At 46.5% G+C, this 26680-nt stretch overlaps 1 protein-coding gene across 15 annotated transcripts in view; it reads left to right on the top strand.

Annotated features, from left to right (window-relative positions):
• Nucleotides 1-26680, top strand: part of EPB41 (erythrocyte membrane protein band 4.1) — a 796630-nt gene that overhangs the window by 660036 nt on the left and 109914 nt on the right. For all 15 annotated transcript variants that reach the window (XM_085647607.1, XM_085647621.1, XM_085647620.1 and 12 more), the window contains one exon: nucleotides 9852-10031. In XM_085647607.1, coding sequence (XP_085503733.1) covers nucleotides 9852-10031 — 180 coding nt within the window. The remainder of the gene's footprint in view (nucleotides 1-9851; nucleotides 10032-26680) is intronic.

The raw sequence follows: 26680 nt of genomic DNA, 5'->3' as shown, positions 1-26680 counted from the left end.
TGAAATATGGCAGAGATACACAATACTTGCCTTTGGTCCAGAGAAAGAATCACCACTTTGAAGTGCACCGTTTATTAGATGGCTTGTGCTGTCTGATTTGCTTCAGCATTGTTTAAGATGTCTACCAATCCTATATTTTACACTTTATCGTCGGAGAACAGGTCCATTGCTTTTAAAGTGAGCCTTCATCCATGCAGTGTTCTTGTGTAACAATGTGCAATTGCTTTAAGGCAAGTGTATACTAGCTTTCTTTGTTAAGCTATAGTATATATTTTATCAAAGCAGTGCATTTTTGTTTTTACAATTTTGCTCGTTTGCACAATAAAAGAAACAGTGCGTCTTAGAAATGTTTTTAAGAATTCCATATGCTTTTCAATCCCTTAACTTACACACAACCCACTTAGTGTATATACAATCACTAATGTCAGCCTTGCAGTTTGTGTGACTGTTTCCTAATAAAATAGCACAGTCCGGTTGTGTATTTTTATATAGATTTTATTTAGCTGAAACCACACATATTCTGGGAGATAGGGATGCAGAAATCAAATTAAATAAATTGCCACCAGTTACTAATATAACAATCCGTGAAGCCAGCAAGCACTGTCTATTACATCTAGGAATATTCCTGAATGATCAATAATAGCAAAATCAAAAGGTTTTTAGATTTGGTTTGCAGTATTGTAAAGCTCATTAATGGCTTTGACTGTTAAAGACATATGCAGTAAAAATTGCTTTTTCATGTGGTTATGAGATCTGGTTGATCCAGTGATCAATGTAGCACAGAGCAACATCTCTGTTACTTTTTAAAATGGAAAATAGCACAAAAAGGCAGGGCTAGTTGTTTTCCTCTGAACACATGCCAAATGGTCCTGGAGCAAAAGAGTGGAAAGGGGACATATTAATCATAGTATACAACCGCCTGAGATGTCTCTGGAACAGTCTTAGTACTCGGTATTCAGTCTCTAGAGTCTACCAAAAATCTCACACAGGAAACTTTTTATTAATGTGTTATACTGTACATTTGTCTTTATCTGTCATGACATTCTAATACATGTCATTTTAAATTAAATCTCATTCTATTTTGTCTTATCATGTTACGTAATCCACTTCAAAGTATGTGTTCAATTTGGAGTTCCTATGTCGGACTATTCAACTAAGACATTGTTTTTAACATGCATTGTACCAGCTCAATACAAGGCAACATTGCAAACAATTTATTTTAGCTTGCTTTGGAACTCTTTTACTGCAATCTTGTTCTATTTTATTTTCTAGCTATTGAATGATCCCTGCAGATACCAAAGTGGTGGTCCGCCACTAAACCAATTTGTCATCAAAATTTCTGTTGTCTTCAGATCTGTTATGTTATATAGGAGTGTAGCCCCACACAAATTTGGATACTTTTGTTGAATAACACATTATTCGGTTATTTTGAAGCAGACATCAGGCTTGGCGTCTTTACTGAGTTTGTCCTGTTCTCATTGATAACCTGTAGATTGTTCCACAGCAGCCTATCTCTACTATATTCTCTCAGTATTGGCAACATGTGTCATGCCAAAGTTTATCAGCCTTACAGGTTGTTTTTTTTACACCTTTGCATCACTCACTCACCAATTCGCTCTCCTCATGTGGGTTAATAGCTTAAATTTATGTTGGTCATGTGTAGATTAAGTTTGTTGGATTGCCACTACCGTTCAAGCAAGCCACTCTATATTGGTTATTTACGTCAGGTCAGTTGAGAACTGGGTTCTGTCTTTTGTTTCAGGCCATTGGAAGTATTTTGCTATGTTCCCATCTATAAATGTCAATCTTAAGTAAGCTTGCTTGCAATGTACACATGGTTAATAAAAACCACCACTTTAGTCCAACCTCTGCATCACCCACTCACCAGTTTGGTCTCCTCTTCTGGTTTCCTCTTAAAATGGTATGCTGATAACACATGGGTTATTTTTTATTTATTTATTTATTTAAGCAATTTATTGAGCGCGCAACTACCCGGGGGTGTCTCGGCGCTATAGGACAACTTAAACAAAACAGTCAGGAGAGACGGAGAGTATTATTGGAATAGCCATGTTTTTATGTTCTTCCGAAACGATAATAGTGTAGGGGAACTTTTGATATGTAGCGGAAGTTTGTTCCAGAGTTTGGCTGTTGCCACGACAAATCTCCTGTCGCCCCAGGTGGCTTTCTTGGTTCTAGGAACCATTAGCAGCTGATTAGAGCTAGAACGTAAGTTCCTGCTGGGTCTGTACAGGCAAAAGCTTTTCTTAAGGAATTCGGGGCCTGAGCCGTGGATTGATTTATAGGCTATACATAATGCCTTAAATTTAGTCCTGCTTTTGATGGGTAGCCAGTGGAGCTGTCGTATGACTCCTGAGATAGGTTTGAATTTGGGAGTGCCTGAGAGAATCCTAGCTGCGGCATTCTGTACCATTTGTAATTTTTTCAGGACTTTTTCTTGTGCATTAATAAGTAGTCCATTACAATAGTCTATTTTAGACATGACAAGGGTACTAACAAGAGTTTTTCCTGCGCTAGGAGGAAGAAAGGGTAGAAGCTTCTTTATCATTCTGATGGTGTAGAATGAGGACGAGGTGATATAATTAGCGTGTGGCATGAATGATAACTTATCATCAAATAAAACTCCAAGGTTTTTGACTCTAGTGACCGGAACCGGGGGGGAGCCTAGTTCCTCTGGCCACCAGGAGGTCGACCAGCTGGGCTTTCCAAAAATCATCACCTCCGTTTTGTCGGAGTTTAGTTTCAGACAGTTTTTTGACATCCAAGTGCAGATGGTGGACATTCCTTTTTTAAAATTGTTTGCGATTGAATTTCCATTTTCGTATATTTCTATAACAATCTGGGTGTCGTCAGCATAAGATGAAAGTCGCAGGTCGTGCGCTTTTATGATTCTAGCAAGGTCTGCAACATAAAGATTAAACAACGTAGGGCTTAGTGAAGAGCCCTGGGGGACACCACATGGTTGGGAAAAGGGAGGAGAGAGAAAACTGCCCAATTTTACTTGTTGTGATCGATTGGCTAGAAAGGAAGCTAATAAGGCCTTGGCTCTGTCTTTGATCCCTATGGCTGAGATATGGTTAATTAGGATTGAGTGGTCCACCGTATCAAATGCTGCTGAAAGATCCAGCAGCACCAAGACTGCAGCTCCACCCTTATCCATAGTTGTTCGTATTTCATCAGCTGTTTTAATGAGAGCTGTCTCTGTTCCATGTCCTTTCCTGAATCCGAATTGGGTTTCATCTAAGCAGTTGTTGTTTTCGATGTATTCGGCCAACTGAGTGTTCATCACCTTTTCTATGATTTTTGCTGGAAAAGGGAGACCTGCTATGGGTCTGTAATTGCAACAGTCAGAAGGGTTAAGGTTGTTTTTTTTTAGGAGAGGTCTGATTACTGTTTCTTTCCAGATGGAGGGGTATATTCCTGTTTCAAACATGGAGTTGCACATTTTGGCCAATTCTGGGGCTATAATTTCTGGAATGATTTTTATTATATTAGGTGGGCAAGGGTCATTGGGAGATCCGGATTTGGATTTAGAGATAAGGTCGGTTATGTGTTCGTTTGTGATTTTTTTAAATTCTGAGAAGGAGGGAGAGACGTCCTGGTTGTTGTTTTGAGATGTTGAACTATTGTATGAAGAAGGGTCAATGTTGGACATAGTGGATTGTGCAGAAAAACTGGAGTAAATGTTCATGACTTTGTTTTGAAAAAAGCTAGCAAGATTATCACAGAGGATTTGAGTTGGTGCTAATGACGGGGGGGGGGTGTCTAAACCTGATAATTTGGTAACAACTTTGTAAAGTTGTTTCGTGGAGTCTTGAGAGGATTCGATTTGATTAATGTAAAATTTACTTTTTTCCGTTATTAATAGTTTTTTGTAGTTGGAAAGTGCTTCCTTGTACTGAGTTTTAATTATATTGTCGTAATTTCTGCGCCAATGGCTCTCCAGATTTCGACATTTCTGTCTTTCTAACCTTAATTTCTCTGAAAACCAGGGGGCGGATGGAGTTTTCCTGTTTTTGGAGGTGTTTTTTATTGGGACAAGTGTGTCAAAAGCTAGGCGAAGCCATTGTGTGTAAAGCATGGCTGCGTGTTCAGGATTGTCTGGGAGGTCTTGATGCGTAGCTTTCAGATGTGTTTTAATGTTTTCTGAGGAGATGCTGTTCCAGGCTTTAAAGTTGACAGGCGAGGGAATGGTGGTCTGATTATGTGGTTTATGTTCAGTGTTAATGTTAAAAAGAATTGCAAAATGGTCTGTCCATGTTAAAGGAAGGATATTTCCTAATGAAATGTGTTTATTGTTGGTGAAAAGTCCATCGAGAGTGTGGCCAGCTATGTGAGTCGGTTTGTTTATCAGTTGAGAGAATTCAATGGAGTCGAATTCAGAGAGTAGAGCAGATGTATTTTCATCATTATTGGATTCTAGGTGAAAGTTAAAGTCACCTAGAATAGTGAAATTAGCTTCTCCTGCGGAAGGCTCTACAAGGGACGATAAAGACGAGAGGAAGTCTGTTCGAGATCCAGGAGGGCGATATAATAATATACCTTTGAATGTGAATGCTTTGGTGAGTGATATGGCAAAGGAGAAAGCTTCATAGCCATTGATGAATATAGGATCTATTTTGATATTGTAAATATCACGATGTATAAGAGCTATACCTCCGCCTCTTTTGTTATTTCTGTCCAGTCTTTTAACAGAAAAATCGTTTGGAGTTACAACAGCAAAGTCAGGCCCTGATGATGGGTCGGCCCAGGTCTCAGTTAGAAATAAGAGATCCAGATTGTGGTTCTCAAGAAAAGCAAGTATTTCATATTTATGCTTAGGTAAAGAGCGGACATTAATGAGTGCGGCTGTGACAATATGATTATTTGTTGGGATGGTGGAGGGACCCATAGAGGTGGATAGTGGTATACTAGAGCTGGGTGTGCAATTATTGCATGGCGTTAGCACTTGAGGTGGTATAGTGGTGTTGCAGGGACACGTTTGTGACTTCTTGGAGATGGTCCTGATGTTTAGCAGCTGTCTTCTGTTGTAGATTAAAGAAGTGGGTAGCTGAGCTGGCTTGGGTGGATCAGGGGGGGGGCCCTAGGCGCGGTCCAGGCGCGGACGGGCGCAGACGGGCTTGCCTTTGGCGCGCCATCAGCGCGCCAGCGGCGCGCCCGCTGCGCGTTGCGCTTTGCATCTGGCTTTGAGTTATTTTTGCCAGCAGCTGATTGGATGGCTAACCGGAAGTGCCGGGCCCTTCCTGTTGCACGTGATCCCTCCACTCAATCCGAATTATCGGTGGTGGACCGGGGATTCTGTGCTGCTAAATGGGTGAGTGCACGGCGCAAATTATATTTAAAATATACAAGTGAGTAGTGAGTTAAAAATGTCACAATGTACAGCGATTCACAATGCGATTACAGTGTAATTAGGGAGCCCTTTACCAGGCGCTCCTAACGGTCACCAACATATACAGATAGGCAGGAACCCTTTACCAGGCGCTCCTAAGGACTAAATAAGATTCTCAGCCTCACCTTTCTGAGTTTAAGCGCGTCCATCTCTACTAAAGCAAGTGTCATATGTTGCTACCACAAATAAATTATTAAGGATGTAGTTTCATTGTAGTGTGTAATGTTTTAACAGCCTGGGCAGTAGGCCCCCTCTTAAAGCTGACCACCAAACTGGGACATCTACTTTCCTTCAGCATTGTACACAGTTGTCAAGCTCCATCATGTTCACAACTTGTGGAAACATCACCTAGAGTGTGAGGCCCATCAACAGCCATAAATTTGTGGACCTATTTCCAAGGCCATCCCTGTTCTGCATAAACAGCATCAAATTCACTGATCTCCTATGAATAGTTTTTTTGTGCCAACCGATGAGGAGTGTATTGGATATTGTGTGCACTAAATTAACATCTAAAACATATACGCAGTTTTTTCCCTTTATTTATCTTAAGTCTTTTGTTCTTTGTTATCCATTTAGCGGTTATCAGGCATGTGCCACGGTTGTGTGATAAAACAATACATTCCTGAACCACGCAGTCTTTTCCATGGATGCCTTTACCACGTAATTTCATGGTAAAGACATGATTGGTAAAGGGACATGTATAGTAAAGATCACACTCCTGCCCAGAGCCCTACAATTCGGCCCTCCTGCGATCTAATATACCAGCCCAAGCCCTATAAACTACCTGACCGTCTATCCTAAGCCTTAAAACCCAACCCCAAAAAACTACTCTGACCCCAGCCTCCCTTCTTGAACCCTAAAACCAGCACCCACCCCCTAAAACCTACCCCCAACACCCCCGGTCCCTAGTTCAACTGCCTACTAGTCCTGAAAATTGCCCCATTTCTGTCCCCTGCCATGAGCCCTAAAACTAAGCCCCCTAAATCCTACACCGACCCCAGCCCCCTCCCTGAGCCCTAAAACTAGCCTCACCCCTAAAAGCTTACCCCACCTCCCCCCTGGCCCTAGCCCAATTGCCACTTGGGGCTGAAAACTGCCCCTTTCCTGTCACCTGCCCTGAGCCCTAAAACTCAGCCCCCTGAAAACTACTCTGATCCCTGTCCTCTTCCTGAGCTCTAAAACTGGCCCCCACCCTCTAAAATCTAACCCCACCGACCCCCAGCCCAACTGACCCCACACCTGAAAGCTGCCCCTTTCCTGCCCCCTGCCCGGTGCCCTAAAACTAAGCCCCCTAAAAACTACTCCGACCCCAGCCCCGTTCCTTAAGCCCTAAAACCCGCGCCCACCTTTCCAGGACCCTGCCGAACTTACCCAGCCAATTTCTGGTCCGTCCTTCCTGCTGCATGCCTTCCTGTTCCTCTCTGAACCTCTCACACAGCTACAACGCCGACTGCCTTAACCACACATATGCGTGGTTAAGGTATATGCATGGTTCATCCAATCGTTGTTAAGATTGGTGAAAACATCACTTTTGCTTAAAGCTGCATTGTAAAGGTCGTTTTCAATTTGCCACAACTGACACTGATCTATCTGCCGTGGATAGTTTCTGAAAGGGTAATTTCCATTACAGACTTGCCTCTTTGACCCAGGATACAGGCTGTAGGCACCAAATGGTTGGGACAAGAAAATGTCAACTTTCTAAAAGTGGCATTTTCAGAAATGTGACTTAACATCTGACTTTACCACTAAAGAGGGATTTAAATTACAATTGTTTAGGCATCAAACTCAAAATTCCTAGTTGCCCCAATTGAAAGTTTCCACTTATTAAATGTAATAAGGTAACCCAATGTTATCTTGTGGGAGAAGTACGCCTTGAAGTAGTGAAAAACGAATGTAAGAGTTTTTCACTATCAGGGCATGTAAAAGTTAAGTTCATGTCCAACCTTTTACATATACTTCACCCTGCCCTATGGGAGGTTTAGGGCCTACCTTAGGGTGACATATATGTATTAAAAAGGAAGGTTTAAACTTCCCAAAAGGTTTATTTTGCCAGGTCGAAATGGTAGTTTAATACTGCACACACAAGCTGCAATGGCAGGCCTGAGACATGTTTTGAAAGGCTACTTAAGTGGGTGGCACAATAAGTGCTGCAGACACACTAGTAGCATTTAATTTTGCAGGCGCTGGGTACATGTAGTACCACTTTACTAGAGATATACAAGTAAATAAATATGCCAATTAAGTGGAAGACAATGTTACCATGTTTTAGGGAGACAGCCCAAGCACTTTATCACTGGTTAAACAGGTTCAGAAAATGGATGGGTAAAGGCAAATCTTTTTGGGTTTCAATTGTTGTAGTTAATCTGACATAAATAGGATAATACGGCTTAGCGAACATTTTCCTATTTACCAAAGTAATAGCTGTGCACAATCTTAACCAAACCAGTCTTACGCCACATCTCTTGATGTAGACATTACATCAGCTGGCTGTTGGTTAACAAGTTCTTCATCTTGGTCAACTAATGGATATTTGGGCAGTGCCCACCTTTACCTGTCTAACACTAGAGTAATTGCCATTGCTCTCGAACCTCCATTTGGAGACAACTTAGCTCCTCTCCATGAAAACTAATTACCATTCTTACACCCTTCTCGGACTCCACCATCTAAATGCCTAGGTGCTGTACCCTAAGACGACCTTCATGGCTATCTGCATTCGTGGTCACAGACTGTCTTTTTGCATTTACTGAACTATAAGAGCGGAGTACAGCATTTCTGTTTGCAAAGTCTTTATGCAAGTTTCCCTTTACATTGTATCAGAATGTTTAGCGGATGACATTCACAAATAAAAGAAAACTTTACTTCTAATTGCTAGCAAGACCAATTGATCCTGAGGATTAAGAACTCTTTATCAGGTGGACCTCAGTGGTAAAACTAGCATGGATGAAGAGGGAATAAACAAAAAGATCAGAAAGAGTAAAACTAGTTTACACAAGCATAGTTCTGCAAGAACAGCCTCTGCTGCATCATACTAAAAAACACTAAGCAGAAAGCCAAGCATGAAAAGAATAGTGGATTACAAATACTGAATTCTAGGCTAAGTGTAGCTAAACATAGCATGATACAAAATAATGATTACATTTGTAATGTTGCACTTGCAGTCTACAATTAAAAGACCCTGAGAAGCACTGTGTCAAATGAGCAATCTTTGAAAGCATTGTTGGGGCAGACGCTGTCCAGAATGTGCATTTGTGTAAACCGAAACAAATCAAGAATCTGCTTGATTAAGATCTGTGTAAGATACGTACTCAATCTAGCCGCTCTCAGTGAGACCTAAAACAGCTTGAAGAGTGGCTCGAATGGCACCTCTTTAATTTGCACATGCCATTCAAAAACAAAAAGGGTTGATTACGTTCATGGTTTACTTAACACAGATCTTTGGCTTGATACCTACAAAATGCCAGCAAGAGACAGTCTTGTTGTAGGGGAACACAGGAGTGTACATTCAGTAACTTGCTGTGTGATGCGACAAGAGTACATCTATTGATAAAGAAATCTGCTTGCTAGGCCTATAGTATGAGGCAAACAAACTTCCCACCAGATACATGAACAAGCCATTTCCATTTGCTAGACTCTTCTCGACCTACTTTGTGTCTTTGTTCAATGTCACCCAGCTGAAATCAATCCCTCAGCCTTCTCTGAGATTTGAGCCTATGTGAACATGTGATTGATTTGAGCTTTTATTGGATGGTTTCAGTAAGCCCGGTCACTGATGACCTCCCCTATCCCTATACTTTTACTGTTTAGACTGGGAATGTGAGAGCTACACAGTCCCAGCAAACAGATAGAGGATCCTAGAGCTACACATCAACCTTGTGTTTTTAACTGTTTTGGTTTACTCTGTGTTCTATATCGTTGGTCATTCTTTTCAGTGTCCTCACCCCAAGGACATCCGATGCCCCCATCTCATATCTGTCCCTTATTTTGGAGGATATTCAGACATTTCACTATACTAATTGTTTTATGTTCCAGAGGACTGATATGTATTTTACTGCCACACAGTGACCATGGTTTGTGAATACCTTGGTTTTTCTGAACATGAAGGTTTGTTTTCAAGGTACGCTCAGCCTTGTACTGGGTCTTGATTGTCACATGAGGAGATGATACTTTTTAGTACATAAAGATTCGGGGTGCTAAGTGGTGGTTGGCTGTCAACACTCAACTTTTGAAACAAGACAAGTTTGCAAGCTTCAAGATTTCAACCATGGCTTCTGATCAGGTTCAAGTGTGAGAAGTAAAAGATTCTTAATCACCAGGTGATCCAGTTTCTCTGGCACAGTTTTTGGTATTTGACACTACCCTTCTTTGTTCCATGCTTCATCACAAATAATGCAAGTCCTTCTTATGTCTGTTTTCTGTGCACTGTTTTGTTGTTCACTCTCAGGATTTGGATAAAACACAAGAGGAGATCATGAAGCACCATGCCAGCATAAGTGAACTCAAGAAAAGCTTTATGGAGTCTGTGCCAGCACCGAGGCCCAGTGAATGGGATAAGCGTCTGTCCACACACTCGCCCTTCCGAACACTGAACATTAATGGCCAGGTTCAAGCAGGAGTTGATGGGGTAAGTTGTTGTGGTGCAGCTTGACCTTACTTTGGCTTGTTGTGGGAATCAAGTCTGGAAAGGCTGCAGGTACTTTGTTTAAACTGTAGCCATTTGACGTTTGTGAGCCATTTAACTCTTTACATAATCTTAAGAGAATTACACAGTTGAAAGTATGCCACTGACTGTTCACTTACCAAAACCCTTCATAAAGATTCTGGTTTAACATAGTAGATTGCAAACGGTTGATTGCTTGTGGTGCTACTTTGCTTTATGTGTATGTGCTTAGTGTGAAGAAACTTCCAAATTATGCATCATAACTTTATTCTACAGTTATGACTCTTAGCATTGAGGTAAATAGTTAATTTCATATATGCCAGTCTTTCACAGCTACCCTGTGTCATGATGTTCCTCTTTTTCCCCTGCTTTGTTGGGATCTGTATTTGCTATCTGATGAAGCCAGAAACTGATGTAAAAAGTGTTGTTGCTTTTGGTTGTTGAGAGGACTAAAATAGCCATCCATCCTGCTTGCATCAAGCACTACATGCCTTCCTCATATTACCATCCATTGTACTTCAGTTCCTGATTTGCCAGGTGTTGATGGGTGTCTAGCTTTGCCATACCCGAAGAAAGTGTACTGGGCCGCAGTAACTTTCTTTTCTGCACTTATTTCATTTTACTTGCATTGAATTCCTGCTTCATCACATTTGATTGTAATATTTTGAGATAATTTACAGCAACATTACCTTTAATTACTCTGTGCCATTGTCTGATCACACAATCTTTTTATGTTTACCGTGCCATCCATTCTCTATAGTCCATTGCCCAGACACAGAAGATGATTATCTTTGCAGCCTTGATCGGTCTGAAAATATTTTATATCACTGCCAAAGGAAGGTCAATAATGCTAAGCATCCAGGAATCATTAGACATCAGAAAGAAGAGCTTTTGGTATCTTGCAGATTATTTTATCTGTGCATGCATTTTCTGTAGAGCATGCTGCATAACTGAATTGCTTCTAGGCGCTGTCGAGAGATGCATGAGACTTAACTGGTTGCCAAAGAATAGAGTAGAAGGGTTTTCTTGAATGCCAGGGGACTGTTGGAGTTATGCAAGTGTTAAGGCGGTTTGTTCCCCGGTTAAAGTCCAGCTACTGAAATGTGCCTATCTCTTGGACTTGCAGTTTGTGTTGGGGAACACAAGCTGTTAGACCTGAAATAGAAATCCCACAATGATCACTGGTAGAATAAATAGTTCTCACCAGAAAGCTGAAAACATCACTGTATCTTTAATTATTTGTGATGCTAGCAATGCCACACTGCCATGTCTCATGGATCCTTATTGCATAAGCTGAAGAAAATAACTGAATCTCTGCCGCAGCCACCAGCAGAAGGTATAATGAGATATGAAAACTTCTGGCTCCTCAAAGAAGCACTGTTCCTTTTTCCACTTTACAAAGCTTTTCCCTCTCTGGCTGCTTTTCCATTCAGGTCTTACATATTTGTATATGTAGAATAGCATGGCAAGGTTAGGATAACGCTGCAAGGTTTGGGCCCAAGGTCAGAATGGGACATACTGTAGTCACATTCAACTAAAAAGTAGCCCTCATTGGCAAATTGTGGCAGCTTGAAACTTTGATATATATTCTTGATGGTCTTTGAGGTGTGTGGGAACACACATTTCTGATTGTTTCTGGCATGGTTTGTAATATTGGGGAAATGTACGAGTGAAATTCATTATATTCACTCCTGATCAAAATAATGACACATCTGGGCCCTTCTGATCACGCATTGTGCTGTTCTCTTCAATGTGTATTCACTGAGGAACTATCATGCAATAAACAGCACCTTCCACAAGCTCGCCGTCTTGTCCTCCCTCATGGTCTCCCTCATTGCCCCATCTTAAAAATTCACTTGACATTTAAAAAAAAAAAACTTTTTATTATAAAGATGTTATGTTGACAAAACACATTACAATTAATGTCTCTCTAGGTCCCGGTATTAGCTCATACATGCAGTTACATATTTCACAATTGTCCCTCCCTCTTCTCAGTTCCTCTTTAGGGAAGATACAAAGTCCACCCCAAGATGCATTCCATTTAGCCCATTTCTGATCCAACTTCTTCGGGCAGCCTCTGTTCTTGAAGAACTCTTTTTCTGCGATCATGGATCTATCCATGTCCTTTGCCCAGTCCCCATTCGATGGTTTATCACTTACTCCCCATTTTTGGGCGAGGTTTCTTCTAGCTAGGGCCAGCCCCAGGGACACCCAGGTTTGCTCGGTACAGGTCAGGTCAGTGGCCTCCCAGATATTAAGCAGGTAGAGTCGTGGGGAGTTGATGATTTCTTTCTCACAAACTTCTTTTAGTTTAGTTATGATTCCATCCCAGTAAGGTTGAATCACGGGCACTCCCAAAATGTATGGAAGAACGTACCTTCTTGAGTGCAGAACCTGAGGCATTCCGAGTCTGTCCTCTTTTTCATTTTGACCTGGGCCCCCCCCCTCCCAGAGAGATATGACCTATGCAAGATTTTTAGTTGAATTAGTCTCAGCCTCATTGGAATAGCTACCTCTCGTGGCGAAGATATCACCTCTGTCCATTCCTCATCCTCTAAACTCCCTATGTCTGTCTCCCAATGCTGTCTGAGGCGGACAAGTGGGTCTGGTCTGTTTATTAATTTCCAGTAGGTGAGGGCTATTGCCTAACGGGTCATGTGTTCCGAAAGTAACTTGTCTCCCAACGGGGACGCCTTGGGTAAAACCTCTCCCCTAGGAACAGCAGACTTTATGTCATGACTTATTTGTAGGTACCTGAAGGCCTCTGAGTTTGCCATCTGGTATTCCGCTTGCAACCCTGTAAATGTGAACACCCTGCCACTCTTCCACAGGTCGCCGACTGTAGAGATACCAATCATGTCCCACCTGTCGAACCCGGGGCAGTCGTTCAGTGTGTCCAATTGCTTTGATTCCCACAAGGGGGTTGCTTGTGTTTTCTAATGCCTGCCCAATATCTTATTTACCTGATGCCAAATTGCCACAGTCTGGGCCGTGGGACCCGTCAGGTGCTAACGTCTGGGGTTTGTGTAGAGTGCTCTTTGGTGACCGCCCGGGCTCATTAACCATTTGTCCATCATATAGGCTGGTTCAAGCTGCGGGCCGTAGACCCATTGGTTGCTTACCGCTAGTTGAGACGCCCAATAATATAGCTTACGGTCGGGCAGGGAATTCCCAGTCTCCTCCCCCGGTCATACCACCCTCTCATCAATTTATATGCTGCAATGCGGGGGTTCTTCCCGTCCCACACTAGGGCCTGGACCGCGCACTCCACACTGGTGAAGCATGTGTCCGAGACTTTGAAAGGTGTGTTTTGTAGCACGTATAGGAAGTGGGGCAGTGCCAGCATTTTTAACAGGTCCGCTCTGCCAAGTAGGGTGAGAGGGAGGGCTCACCAATGTCAGACGTCCTTTTGCAGTCGCATTAGCAGGCCCTGAAGATTGCTGTTATAGAAGAGAAGTGGATCAGAGGTTATGTAGATTCCTAGGTATCTGAATCCTTCAGTCGCCACTGTGACCTTGCAGTCTGTGGGTGTACGCGGCACCCGGCCGCAGAGCATGTACAATGTGGATTTTGTCCAATTTATGGTGTATCCAGAGTGCTTACCAAAAATCGAAAATATATGAAGGATCCTATGGATTGAGGTCTTCGGGGGCGCAACATACAGCAGTATGTCATCTGCGTATAAAGAAATGTTGTCTTCGTGTTGCTGTGACCATTTCAACCCTCTAATCAGAGGGTCCCCCTTGCCCATGTCACCAGTGCTCTAGCATCAAGGCAAATATAAGAGGTGACAGTGGGGCATCCCTGCCTGATACCTCTGCCCAGATGGAATCGTCGTGATCTGTTTTAATTGACAATTATTTGCGCTGTCGGGTCAGCATATAGTAATTTTTTCCACTTTATGTATATCGGGCTAAAGCCCACACGCCCCAGGACAGTGAATAATTAAGGCCATTCGATCATATCGAACGCCATCCTAGCGTCGAGGGAAAGTAGGGCCATGTCTTCGTGGATTGTCCCTGCCCTTCCCAGCACTCCCTGAATAGCTGGTGGACGTTAAGAGCAGTACTTTGTCCGGGCATGAAGCCCGATTGATCCGGGTGCACAATTTTGTCGATAATGGGAATCAGTCGGTTGGCCAGGGCTTTGGCTAGGATTTTTGTTTCTGCATTTAATAGCGATATGGGCCGGTAGGAACTGCATTCCTCCGCTGGCTTACCCTGTTTATAAAGCACTACGATTGATGCTAGTCGTGGGTAATCTGGGAGGGAGCCTTTTTGTAAACTTTGTAAATACATGGCTCGGAGGGAGGGTTTTACCTTCGAGGCCGTTAACTTGAGCAGTTCAATTGGGATTCCATTGGACCCCATAGCTTTTCCTGATTTTATTCCCCATAGGGCTACTACTTACTTCTCTTCTGTGAGGTCCCCCTCCAGGGATTTTCGATCCTCCAGGGTTAGGGAGGCGACTGGGATGGTAGCAAGCAAGTCTCTGGAGTCCATGGCGTTTGTGGTGGTGACGGGAGTATGTATTTGGGTAAAGTAGGAGGCAAAGACCTCCGCTATCTCCTGTGGGTCTCTCAACTCTTCTCCCTTTTCCCCCATTAGGAGGGGGTCCCATCTCTTGGCCCAGTCTCGCTTTTTCAGCCAGGCCAGTAGTCTACCTGTTTTGTCACCCAGCACGTACACTTTGTGTTATGCTCTTTTGCTTGGACCTGGCTGTCTGTTACTAGCTGCATATAGTCCAGTATTTTCGTATTGAGGGCATGTCTGGCAGAATCATCATCTGAGTTTGCTACCTTCACTTCATCCACCTGGACCTCCCGCTCTAGTGTCTCTATATGGGCCCTCAACTCCCTCTTGTGCCCTACCATTAATGCAAGTGCTCGGCCTTTGAACAAGGCCCGAATGCTCCCCATAGGAACATTCTTTCTCAGGCCTTGGAAGATGAGTTCTCCTAGCTACCACGTGGGCCGGTCTCCCTGTTTTCAGCACTGCTGGTGTGGTCGTCTGTGAGGCCATGCCTACTGTTTGGGGCCAGGCAGCGCCCGTTAAGGGAATGCGGTGCCTGCCCTCCCTCACGCTGTTCCTCAGCCACTTGATGAGGTCATGGCTGCCCAGCGTCGCTATGCAATCGCTCACTGGGGGGCTGCGTTGTCTATTACTGGCAGCGGGTGGTGTCTATGATCGCTGCCCATCCCCCCCCCACACTACTTACTCTCTCTGCCGCTTCTCTAGATGGCCGCGGGTCTCGTTGGTGCCACTCCGCACTTGTCACTGCTGGGCCTTCTCACCGGTGGCTCGGGCAGATCTCAGCTCTCGATCGCAAGATTCTTCCGACTGGGCTCAGACTTCTGCCAGGTGATTCCAGGCTGCGTTACAGGTGTTTTCTGCTCTCTTTGTACCAGATCAGTGCTCGGATTTTGGGTTTGCTGGGTGCGTTATGTCGGAGCCGCACTAGTGTGCCGCCATCTTCCTCGGCGGTTGGCCACGCCCCTCCCCTTCGACATATTTAAGCAACCTAGGCTGTAGGTGACCTAAAAACTCAAGTCAATATATATCTATTTTACTTGTTGTAGACCTGTACATCAGGGCATATATGTCAATAGGCACATTCAATCATATGACTCTTTGCAGATAACGAAAAGAAAGGGAACCAACAGTGATATTGACTTCTGAGAAATAAATTGCCCTTGGTTTTCTTTTATTGCCTCCTGGAATGCCCCGAACAATGAACACAGGGCTAAAACAAGCAATTTTTGGATTTGCAATTGCATGTTAGCAATACTAGATATGAGTAACAACGTCTCATCGAGACACCAGTTTTACTAAATTGCACTTTGCAAGGGAATTCTGTCACCTTCCAAGTCTACAGGGTTTAAACCCTGTAGAGATTGTTAAAAAACAAATGTCTGTGACTGATCCGCATGTAGTTTGCATGTGGTGCCTGTGGACAATTCTAAGGCCTGCAGTGATTATGCCTTGATGCACCCAAAAGCTAGTCGAGATTGGGAAGCTAAGCTCTACATGACAGAGCACCGCAAGACCGTGTGCCGCGATCCATCAAGGTCTCAAACTAGGCCCTGGTCCCAGTCCAGAGGTCGCTCCCACAACCAGTCTTCTTCATGCTCCAAGTCCTCAGGGAAGTCCAAAAAAGAAGCACAAGAAGAACGAGCCCCGTCCTGCCTTTCTCGGCCCTCGAGAAGGTACAAAGGCATCATTGTTTCTCTAGGTCATGCTCCTGAAGCCGGTCCACTTTGAAGCCTATTTCGACCTTGCTCCCACGGCAACCAGTTTCCAGTTCCTTGTGCGAATCCGCAGCAGGTAGAAGAGTTCTACACTACTAGGTTTCATTTTGTTGTGTGCAGTTTTACGTAGCAAAAACTGGATGTGATGGTATTGGAGCACTTAACATGAGCACCAGTTACATTATGCAAGGTCACATTCATTTTTTAGGCACTGGGAGATTCCTTGATTTACCCAGAATCACAGGGAGTTTAGCCGATGCCGCGGTTCCTGCCTAGTTCCCCCTTTCTAACGTCAGCTGCTCTGGCCGTAATGCCACATCCACTTCCTTTTTGGGTCGTTACTTTATCCCTCTGGCGTGCTTTTGGTCTCGAAGGATTTGAGAGGCATCCCATTTCAGCTTCTGCTGACTGGTTTGCTTTCGGTACCAGTTCACTCCTGGTGCCACAGCCCATGCCAGACTGCGATCCACTGATGACTGCCAACCCATAGTGCTGTCTGACATCGAGACAGCACCTTCCAGACATCAATTGAGGTTGCATGCTCCACTGTCCGAGCCGCAACCTTTTTACCACCTTTCAAACTTGGATACAGTCTCTCTACCTCACACTAGACCTGAAGTCCTCCATGAACTTTTCAGCACTGACTCAGACAATGGGGGCTATAATGCAGGAGATGAGATTGCCCTACTGTACTTAGGATAAAACTGGTGTAAGGATCTCCAAGATGTCATTCTGTGGGTTGGATAATTCCCCAGTCACTAGTCTGGTTACCCACAGGACCTGCCACTGAAGAAAATGCCTCCCATGCTATGGATATGCGAAGGGCAACAGAGTTCCTTGATCTTCACCTTCCCACTCAGGAGGTGCTGCAGCCTGGCCAGTTGAGGTTTGAGCCTAGACTCTCATTTGATGAGGTTCTCACAGATATGCTCTTGAGCACCTGGGCCAAACTATGCTTACCCCCATCAGCCCAAGCATTGGCTGATCGCCAGGCACCGTTGCCCTGCTACAGGTGACCCTCACTCAACACCCTACTCCAAAAAGCCTTGTGATGCAGGCTTTGGCCAGCAGAGTGAACCCAAAATTGTTTCCTACTGCTCTCCCGAACGGAAACAAACGGAATAGAGACCTGTGGCAAGGAGATTTTTTCCCTCGTCAAGTTTGGCTCTTCGTCATCATCGCCTGCTGCCTTCTGATGACACACCACATGGCGGGTTCATTAAGTGTCATAGCAGACAAATTAAGCCATTAAAACCTCCAACATAACTAATAGCAGTTGCATCCGGAAGTGGTGCATGGTCTTTTCAGTGAATGGGAAGAGCCCTGGCTCGATGTCTGAGCCATCGCCGAGAATGCATAATGTCAACACTTTTGCGTATTAGAATTTTGAAGACATGCCTCACTCTGGGATGTGTTCTGTGTAGAGTAGAACTTGGGATTCTTGTACGCCTTTCTGCCAGTGCTTCTCTTGCCCTGATTTCTGAAGAAGGTTAGGACAGCACCGACCGGGCGCAAGTCATCCTAGTGGCTACAGTGTGGCTGCAGAGAGTGCGGTGTCCAGAACTCCAGGGCATGAGCATCTGTCCTCTGATCAGGACGGACCTTCGAGAGTATCTCCTGTCACAGGTAGCAGGGCAGAGTCCTGCACACGGGCCTGCATATCCTCCACCACCATGCATGAGACTGAGCATCACCACTTGAGTGCTTTTGTTCCTTCTTCCAGATGTGGTTGTCATCATCTTGGCAGCCAGGTGCCCCTCAGCCTATTCTGTATACTCCTTCCATTGGGATACACTTGTAGCCAGTGGCGCTGCTAAGCATATTGACCCACTCCATGCCAAACTGTCCAAAGTTCTGTTGTTTGTGTTGTCCCTGACATAGCAAGGCCTTATTTTTGGCACTGTTAAAGGGTACTTGTTGGCTCTTTCCACCTCTTTATGATTGCCAGACCAAACTTAATTATTTCAATCTCCAGTTATGTGGTTTCCTAATGGGTTACAACATATGGTTGCTCCTCCTTTCGTAATGCCTTAATGGGACAAAAATGTGGTTCTCATATTAATCATGTGTACACCTTTTGAACCCCTTCACAGTTCTCTCAACTCCTTAATGTCAAGACAGTTTTTCTTGTTGCTATAATATTAGCTCGGTGGGTCAGCTAGCTTCAGGTCCTTTCTATTAAACCGCTATATAACATGTTCTACCCGGGCAAGCTAGTCCTCCAGTCATGAGCGTCCTTCCTTCCAAAGGTGGTGACTCAATTGATATTGGTCAGACCATCACTCTTCCAGCATTCTTTCCGCCTCACCCCTCTGAGGAGGTAAGGCTTCCCCAGTTGGATCTGAAAAGAGCACTCAGCTTCTATATTGATTATACCAAAGACCGTCAGCCGGACGATCAGCTCCTTATCCAGATCAGTGGAGCTAAAAAAAGGCAAAGCTGTGTAGAATAGAACGATCTCGTGCTGGAGCTTTCTCTGCATTCAGATTTGCTATGCACTGGATAAAAGGAAGCCTCCTAAAGGCATGCGTACTCACTCTATCGGAGCCAAGTCTTCTACTACTGTGTTGGTCTTTAGGGGGGGGTACCGGTTCGAGACATTTGCAAAGCCATGGGAATCACTCCAAATGTTAACAAGACATTATTGTTTGAACAGCCAGGTCTGATGGGAAGGCCATTTTGCCCTCACGAGCTTTTGGGAATTTACTGGTTTATGCCAGTTCACGGACCCACCATCTAGGAGGTATTGCTTTGCCTCTGATAGACACTTATCGCTACAGTTTCCTTACCTTGAAGTATACCCCAGTCATCAGACCGGATCTGTATATTTTCAAGCCGTACCTTGGTACAGCGATAGGTGGTGTCGAAGAGGTCGGTGTTGTCCACGGTCAAACTGTTGTGCACCATGCCCATATGGATGCCACCGCAGTGTGCACACAGCAGAACCTTTTTTTCTGCACTACCAGTAACGATCCCAAGAGAGCTATATCAGTCCATTTTCTTTGGACTATTTTTCAGACCTTTTTTGAGTATGCAATCTGTTAGAGACGTCTAGCCGCAGATTCCTTAACTTAGAATATCCCCAGGCGTCAGACTGGATCCGGAAACCTTTTCCTGCAGCAGCACCTCTGCGCGCCGGGGCGGCGCTGTCCGGCTCCACCCTGACGTTGTCCCCGGACATGACGTCAGTGGAGCTATATATGCCCCTCCCGGCGCGCTGATGTCAGTTTTCTTCTTTTCTGCGTTCGAACGCGGATCCTGGGAAACCAGCGGTTCCTAGGCCTGGTTTTTGGGCCCTCGACACCGTGTGTGTCGGGGGATTGAACAGTGTGCAGTGCCTTCCGGCTTTAAGGCTTGTGAAGCCTGTGGGCGTCGGATGTCGGCCACTGACCCGCACCTCATATGTATGTGGTGCCTCGGCGTGCACCACGGCTCCAAGGACTGTGACGCATGCCAACAAATGAAGCCGAAGTCCTTGAGGGAGCGGCGCATGAAATTGCTGGCCGAGCGGCTGTCCAGTCCAGCTCCCTCATGTCGCCTCTCTTCTTCTCGGGATTAGGCTCCTCGCCGAGGTCGCTCCCGCGACCGCCGTGTGACACCAGGTAAGCGTTACCACAGGCATCGGGCGGCTGTACATCTCCCCTGCGGCGTCCGTTCATGCCGGTGCTCCCATCTATGCCTCCTGTGGATCCTGGGGCTTCTCTGGACTCCGCTGATCAAGGGGCCAGGGTGCAAGTTCCTTGTGTAGCCTGGCCTTCCGGTCAGTCTCCGCCTCCGCCACTCCTCATGTCCAGTGGTAAACTTAGCCTTCAACCGTCTCCTACTGACCATTTGTTATCTCCCACTCGGATAGCAACTGAGTCTAGTGCTGCCTTTGCGCGAGCTATTCAGGGGGCGGCTGCTGTTCTTGGCCTTCAACCCCCTATGGTGCCTCTACTTTCTGATCCTTTATTGGATCTGCTCCATTTGGAGCCTGTTGAGGTAGAACCTTTGCTGCCTTTCGGGGACTCGCTGTTTGACACCCTGCATGGCACTTGGTCCAGACCCTCTTCGGGTGACCCGGTTGATCGGGCTATTGCCCGTAGGCACTGCCCGGCACCAGGTGATCCTCTTTGTCTCTTCACCTGCCTGCTTAATGCCTAGTTGTTCAGGCAACTTTTGATTTGCACTCTTCACACTCTTTACCATTGTTACCTCCCACAAGAGAGTCTCAGTTGCTGGATGATTGTGGCTGCAGGCTTTTCGCCTCCTCTAGCGCAGGCCTCCAGGCTTTAAATACAGCCTGTGTGTTTGCACGCGCATGTGCCGCTCTTTGGGACTCAGTTGCTCACCTTCTCCCCTCTATTCCAGAAGGGTCGTGTACGGAATTGCTCTGCATTCTCCTGCATGGAAGATGCATGGCGCAATTTTCCCTTCGGTCTTTCCTGGACGCAACTGACTCTATGGGACGGGTCCAGGCTCGCGCTGTGGCTTTACGTCACCATGCTTGGCTGCGCGACAGTCGCTTCCCTGATCCTATTTGGGATGCCCTCAGGGATCTTCCGTTCAATGGAGTGGATCTTTTTCACCGCCATGCAGATTCGGCAGTCTCCCGTATTTTGTTCGGCCTGCGGTAACTCTGGTGGCTGTGTTCTCGGCGTTCTTTTCCGGGACCCGCCTAATGCTCAGGCTGGGTTTCGGTGCTGGTTACTGTTCACGGCTGGTTAGCCATTTCTCAGTTTGTTCGGCGCAACTGGTTGGCTGCTTCCTTTCTTTTCAGTCCTCTGACTGTGTGCTTAACCCAAGAGGACATCCATACTGGTTTGCCTTAACCTATGTGGGGTATTTGATGACATTCAGTTCTACCGTTGTCTTGGTACGCTCCTATGGAGTCCCTCAGCCGAGGCCCTGCTCGAAGTCCCTTGTCTCTTCCTACAGGATTCCTCATATAATTTGCCTTATTGCAAGTTGGGTTGGTCTATGGCAGCGGATCCAGTGTGGGTCCCGTGCTGTGTACTGTCTATCTCGTACGCCTAGTGCACCGCCTGGTTGTGGCGGTTCTTTCGCAAACAGCACCCTGTTTGCCACTATGCGGCCCGGTTCTAATTGCCGCCATGCGGCCTGCTTATTATTGTTCCTTTTTGGTGCACCTGCACCTTCTGGTCCTCCACGCTACTGGGTTAGCAGAGGTTGTCTGTCTTACGTGGGGCCGCTTATCCTATAGCAGTGTCCTTAATCCCTGCTTCTGGTGGCTGCGTATCCTATAAGTGTCCTTAATCCCTGCTTTTTCCGTATGGCGATTTCCAGGCTTTGCTTGGGGTTCATGCTGTACACTCTGAGGGGTGTCTCTTCCTCCTTCGATTCGGGGACCTTTACCTCTGGCCTGACTTTTGCCAGGGTTGTGCCTCGTTTTTCTCCCACTCTAGCTTGCAGGGGACTCTTGTTGGGTCACATTTTCATTGTTTCAACGTTTTCCCTCCTGCTGTAGCTCCCCTAGGTGCTCTTACCCGATGAGTTCCTGCAGGCTCTCTCCCTCATATGTCCGTGTGTCCTGCCCCTGTCTACTTCTTCCGCCATTTCCTAAAGTGTTCGACTCCCTGGTGCCCTTTTTTTTTTTAGGCTGCTGCCCCCTTGCAGTTTGGTGCCCCTGGGTTGCTCTGCTACCCTACATGAAGTCCTTGCGTCCTTCGTATAGCTGCACAGTCCACACAACGTGCTTGGGTTCCTTCCTGTCTTCGCTCTGGTTGGTGAAGCCCCACTGCTTGTACTCTGCCTTCACATACTATGGCACCATCGCCTGGTCATGGTGTGTCTTCTACCTTCCGTGCTACCAGCATCTTGCGCCAGAAATTGGCATTTTGCCACGTATTTCGCTCCTGTCTTGCTGGTGCCGGTTTCCACAGCGCTACGTTTCGCAGTTGTGCTCTTTAGGCTGGTATATGAGGTCCCTGTCTTACCGGCTGCTGCTCTCGCGCCTTGGCTGCCATATGCATCTACAAAAATCGCCATATCTGGGATATGGTTTCTTCTCCATGCTGGAGCTTTCTGGGTGAGGGGCAACCTATTGCCTCTGCTGTCCCACGTGCACTTGCGGGTACAAGTTCCTCAGTGTTCTTTCACACTGTTTTCTTGAACGACCTGTACTTGTTTAGGCTTTTGTCGCCGCTTCAGGTCCTGGAGATCTTTCCCACTCTGGGTGGGTTCATCTCCCTCTTTCGAGTCCTTAACTTTAACTTAGCCTCAGCCCACTTTCCATAACTGGGTTATTTTCTGTTGTTCTTGACTGCTTCTCTTGGCTTTGTCTCCCACTGCTTCTGCTCCCTTTAGAGTGTCATGCTCTGGTGGTTACCTGCGCTCTGTCCTCCTTCTGGTGTTAAGTCACCTTCTGGACTCCTTCGTTCTTTCTAGAACTTCATGGGATTCAGTCGCAGACCCACCTCCTCTGTGGGTATGGCTTTGATATCTATTCTAAGTTAAGGAATCTGCGGCTAGACGTCTCCATCAGATGAATGAGTTACTTACCTTCGGTAACGATGTATCTGATAGAGACATAGTCTAGCCGCAGATTCCTTAACGCCCACCCGTCCTCCCCGTTCTGCGAGGACCTTTTCAGGTAGAGGCTTTTCTATACTCGCCTCCCTTGGGGTGGCTTGCAAGGTGATATACCCTCACTCCAACACAGACGGATTTGTTCTGTTCCTAGATCACATGTTCCTTCCAGTCCTTGGCCTGGATTGTAGGGTGTGAAATCCATTCACGCTTTTTCCCACCATCCCGCTTTCCCCTTCTGCATTGCCCTGTGGTCTTTGCCACCTCTGCGGCCTTTCCTTCAGGTCTATTGGCTATGTACATTGTGGATCTTTGATTGGGATTGCGACGTCACTTTCTGGTGACGTCTTGTGGTGAATTCTCTTTAATCTAGTGTTCCGGACCTGTTTTACTTCACGATTTTACTTTCAGGAAGTGGACTTTCTATCCTCTGCCAGGCTGTTTTTCCACATCCTTGTCCCCCTTTAACGTTGCGTGAGCCTTCACTCTTGCGGGGTGACTCTTCGGAGCACTGCTTTGTCTTACTTGTCAATTTCTTCTATTTTTTCATCATTTTTGCACACTGTTCCCATATTTTTACAGTTTTTGGGTGATGGCTCCGCGTTCTGACGCGGAAAAGTTTCTCCAACGAAAACTGACGTCAGCGCGCCGGGAGGGGCACATATAGCTCCACTGACTTAATGTCCGGGGACAACGTCAGGGCGGAGCCGGATGGCACCGCCCCCCCGGCGTGCAGAGGGGCTGCTGCAGGAAAAGTTTTTCGGATCCAGTCTGACGCCTGGGGATATTCTAAGTTAAGGAATCTGCAGCTAGATTATGTCTCTGCCAGAAACCTCGTTACCGAAGGTAAGTAACTCGTTCATTAGGGATGTTCCCTAAAAAGCCTGTCGTGTTTAAACCCTGTGGTACTTGTCACAGGCTGATGTCTGTGACAGACTCTCACTTCTCTGGTGCCGGGCCACAACTACAAGGCCTGCCTCAAATGTTGTGAAGATCTAGGTCATCCGATACCAGTGGACTCTGCAACGCTTCAGGTCTCGGTCACGTGGAAGGTCCTGGGCTCGTTCGCAGAGCCATTCCCGATGCTCATCATCGCGCTTGAAATGGTTGGGTAAGTTCTACAAAAAAAAGGCTACTAAGTCGAAGCGCATTTTGATGTCACTGTACCGATCCACGTCTTCGGACGAGGCATAGGAATGACGCCACAGGTCTAGGCCATGCTCCCATGAGTCGGCTGAGGAGCTGGAATCTGGGGTCCACTCTGCAACTCTCCAAAGTTCTCGGAGCCGGAGCGATGCCCCACCCAGATAAAGGGGTTTGAGGCCATGCACCTTGAATTTTAGGCGAGCCGACCCCTCTGTACCACCTTTAGGCCTCACGGATTCGGTAGATGGCCCCATTACAGCCCCCCCTTCCCCACCCCCCACTGGATTCCTACAAACGTGTTCACACTTGCTGCCAATTAGGCCCTTTGGATCCGTCCCAGTCGCGAGACTGTGCCATTCCCCGGAACCCATTCCGGTGGCGCTGTTGCTGGTGCATCAGTACCGACCCCATCATTATACCCGACCCTGATATGGGGCCGGATGGCCGTCATCCGTCATTGACGCTGGCAGCAGCCACAACACAACCTTTCGAGTCAGAGCCAGGAACTATTTTCTTCAATAGGCCCTGTGGGGAGTACGATTGGGAGGGATCTCAGGATCCATTTGGTTATCCCAACCCCATGGAAGAGCCCGAAGATAACTAGTACAAGGAACTGGCGGATGCAAGTATTGTGAACACTTCACCAAACACTGGCTTAGTCTCTTTTCCTAGTGTGGCTATGGAGGAAGGGGCTTCATTTGCCATGGTGGTGAAAAGGGTGGCTGAAGTCCGGGACTTTATGCCTCGCTCGGTGGTAGTGAAGACGAACGACTTGACAGCGGGGCTTCAGTCGGGAGTTTCCCCCACAGATCTTCTCCTCCCTTTTAATAAAGCCCTCCTAAATATCCTGCTCAGGACATTGGCATGCTCTGCACAGGGGTTCCTGTGCACAAATGGATTGCCTGTTGCCATTGCCTCACTCCTCGGGACTCGATTTTCCTCACCCAAAACCCCACCCCGAAGAGTCTGATTAGCTGAAACTACATATCCAAAATCAAGCCTGGATTGTTCCCTACAACTCCACCAGATAGGCAATACAAGAGGCTGGACACCTTCAACAAGAGGATGTTCTCTTCGGCCACCCTTGCACTGCAGTTGGCGAACACTGCATGCCTTGGACCGGTATACCCACACAGTTTGTGATTTGGTTGCACAAGTGCTGCCCATGGCCTCGAAGGAGGTCTGATCCATCCTGACTCGGGCTATTGCCGATGGCAAGGATACAGCAAAGTTCACTATGTACTGCAGACTGGATATGACTTTCATAGTCAGTGGCACTCATTCACCACGCCTGGTTGAGATCCACTGGCTTTTTGGGGGATATTGAGGTAACCCGTGTGGACATGCCCTTCGGCACCCATCTAATTGGTGACCAGTCAGGCTCTGTGCTACTGTGCTTAAAGGAGATTATTGCCACTGCCTGGTTGCTGGGATGCTCCATGGCCCCGCGCTAGCCCAACTCTTCCCTTTGCCCCATTCGTGACTACGGTAGGGGCTACCAACCGCATCCTTTTCCACCTAGCCACCATGGCCAACAGACTATCCAGACCTTTTGTGTCCACGAATGCAGTTCCTAGAAGCCCCATGGGTGACGAGGCCAGTGATCTACCTGGTCTGCCACCCATCATGCCAACCACAGCGTCAAAGCCCATTACATTTTCCCTCTTACTGTCACGGGCAACTGGTCAGTGGTAGGGTCAGTCACCACTTGCCCCAATGGCCGCCCATAACCTCAGACGTGTGGGTGCTTCAAAATGTCTAGCAGGGTTACACCCTCCTCTTCATAGACACCCTGCCATCCATGCCACCATCCACAGAACGGCTGACGGAGGACATCTCCCTGTTGTATCAGGAAGTGTAAGCCCTTTAGGCCAAAGGAGCCATCAAGATGGTGCCTGCATCAGAGGTAGGTCATGGTTGCCATTCCTGCTACTTTCTGGTGCCAAAAGAAGGACGTAGTACTGCACACTATACTAGACATGCAACCTCAACTTATTCCTGTAGAAGAAGTTAGTTCAAGTCCTGTCTGTCCCTTGACCCAGGAGACTGGGTAGTGGCATTGGACTTGCTGGACACCTATTTTCACACACCCGTTCTGCCAACCCACAGCCCTTATGTGCGGTTCACGGTGAGCCACATCCACATTCATTTGGCCGTGCTCCCCTTTGGCCTTACCAGCACCCTTTGGGTGTTCACAGGTGTATTGGCGTTGGTTGCAGCCCATCTGCAAAGGTCGGGATTCCAGCCTTCTCCTATCTCGACGACTGGCTGTTAAAGCCGTGCTCACTCCAGGCAGTTGTCGCCCACCTCCAGACTATGGCAGACTTCCTGCATTCACTGGGGTTCACTATCAACGTTCCGTAGTCACACCTGACTCCCACTCATACACTCCCTTTCATCTGAGCCATTCTGGACACAGTGCAGTTTATGGCCTATCCTCCGGAGTGGCGGATCTAGTACATTCAGACTGTGATACCCATGTTTCAGCCTCTATCCTGGACATCGGTGAGACTGACATTGACGCTGCTGGGCCTCAGGGCTTCCTGCATCCTGCTGGTAACACATTCCCACTGTCAACACATGCCCGCTTGCATATGCAGACTCTGCAGTGGGACCTAGAGCCCCACTAGGCACAGATCAGGAGTATCTCTCCGACCTGGTCGAGTTATTGGTGGAAACTGCCAAAGACCTG

This window comes from Triturus cristatus, chromosome 3_2 (assembly GCF_964204655.1).
Source record: "Triturus cristatus chromosome 3_2, aTriCri1.1, whole genome shotgun sequence".
Taxonomy (NCBI): Eukaryota; Metazoa; Chordata; class Amphibia; order Caudata; family Salamandridae; genus Triturus; species Triturus cristatus.
Note: the sequence above shows the minus strand (reverse complement) of the source record. Positions and strands in the feature narration are given on the sequence as shown.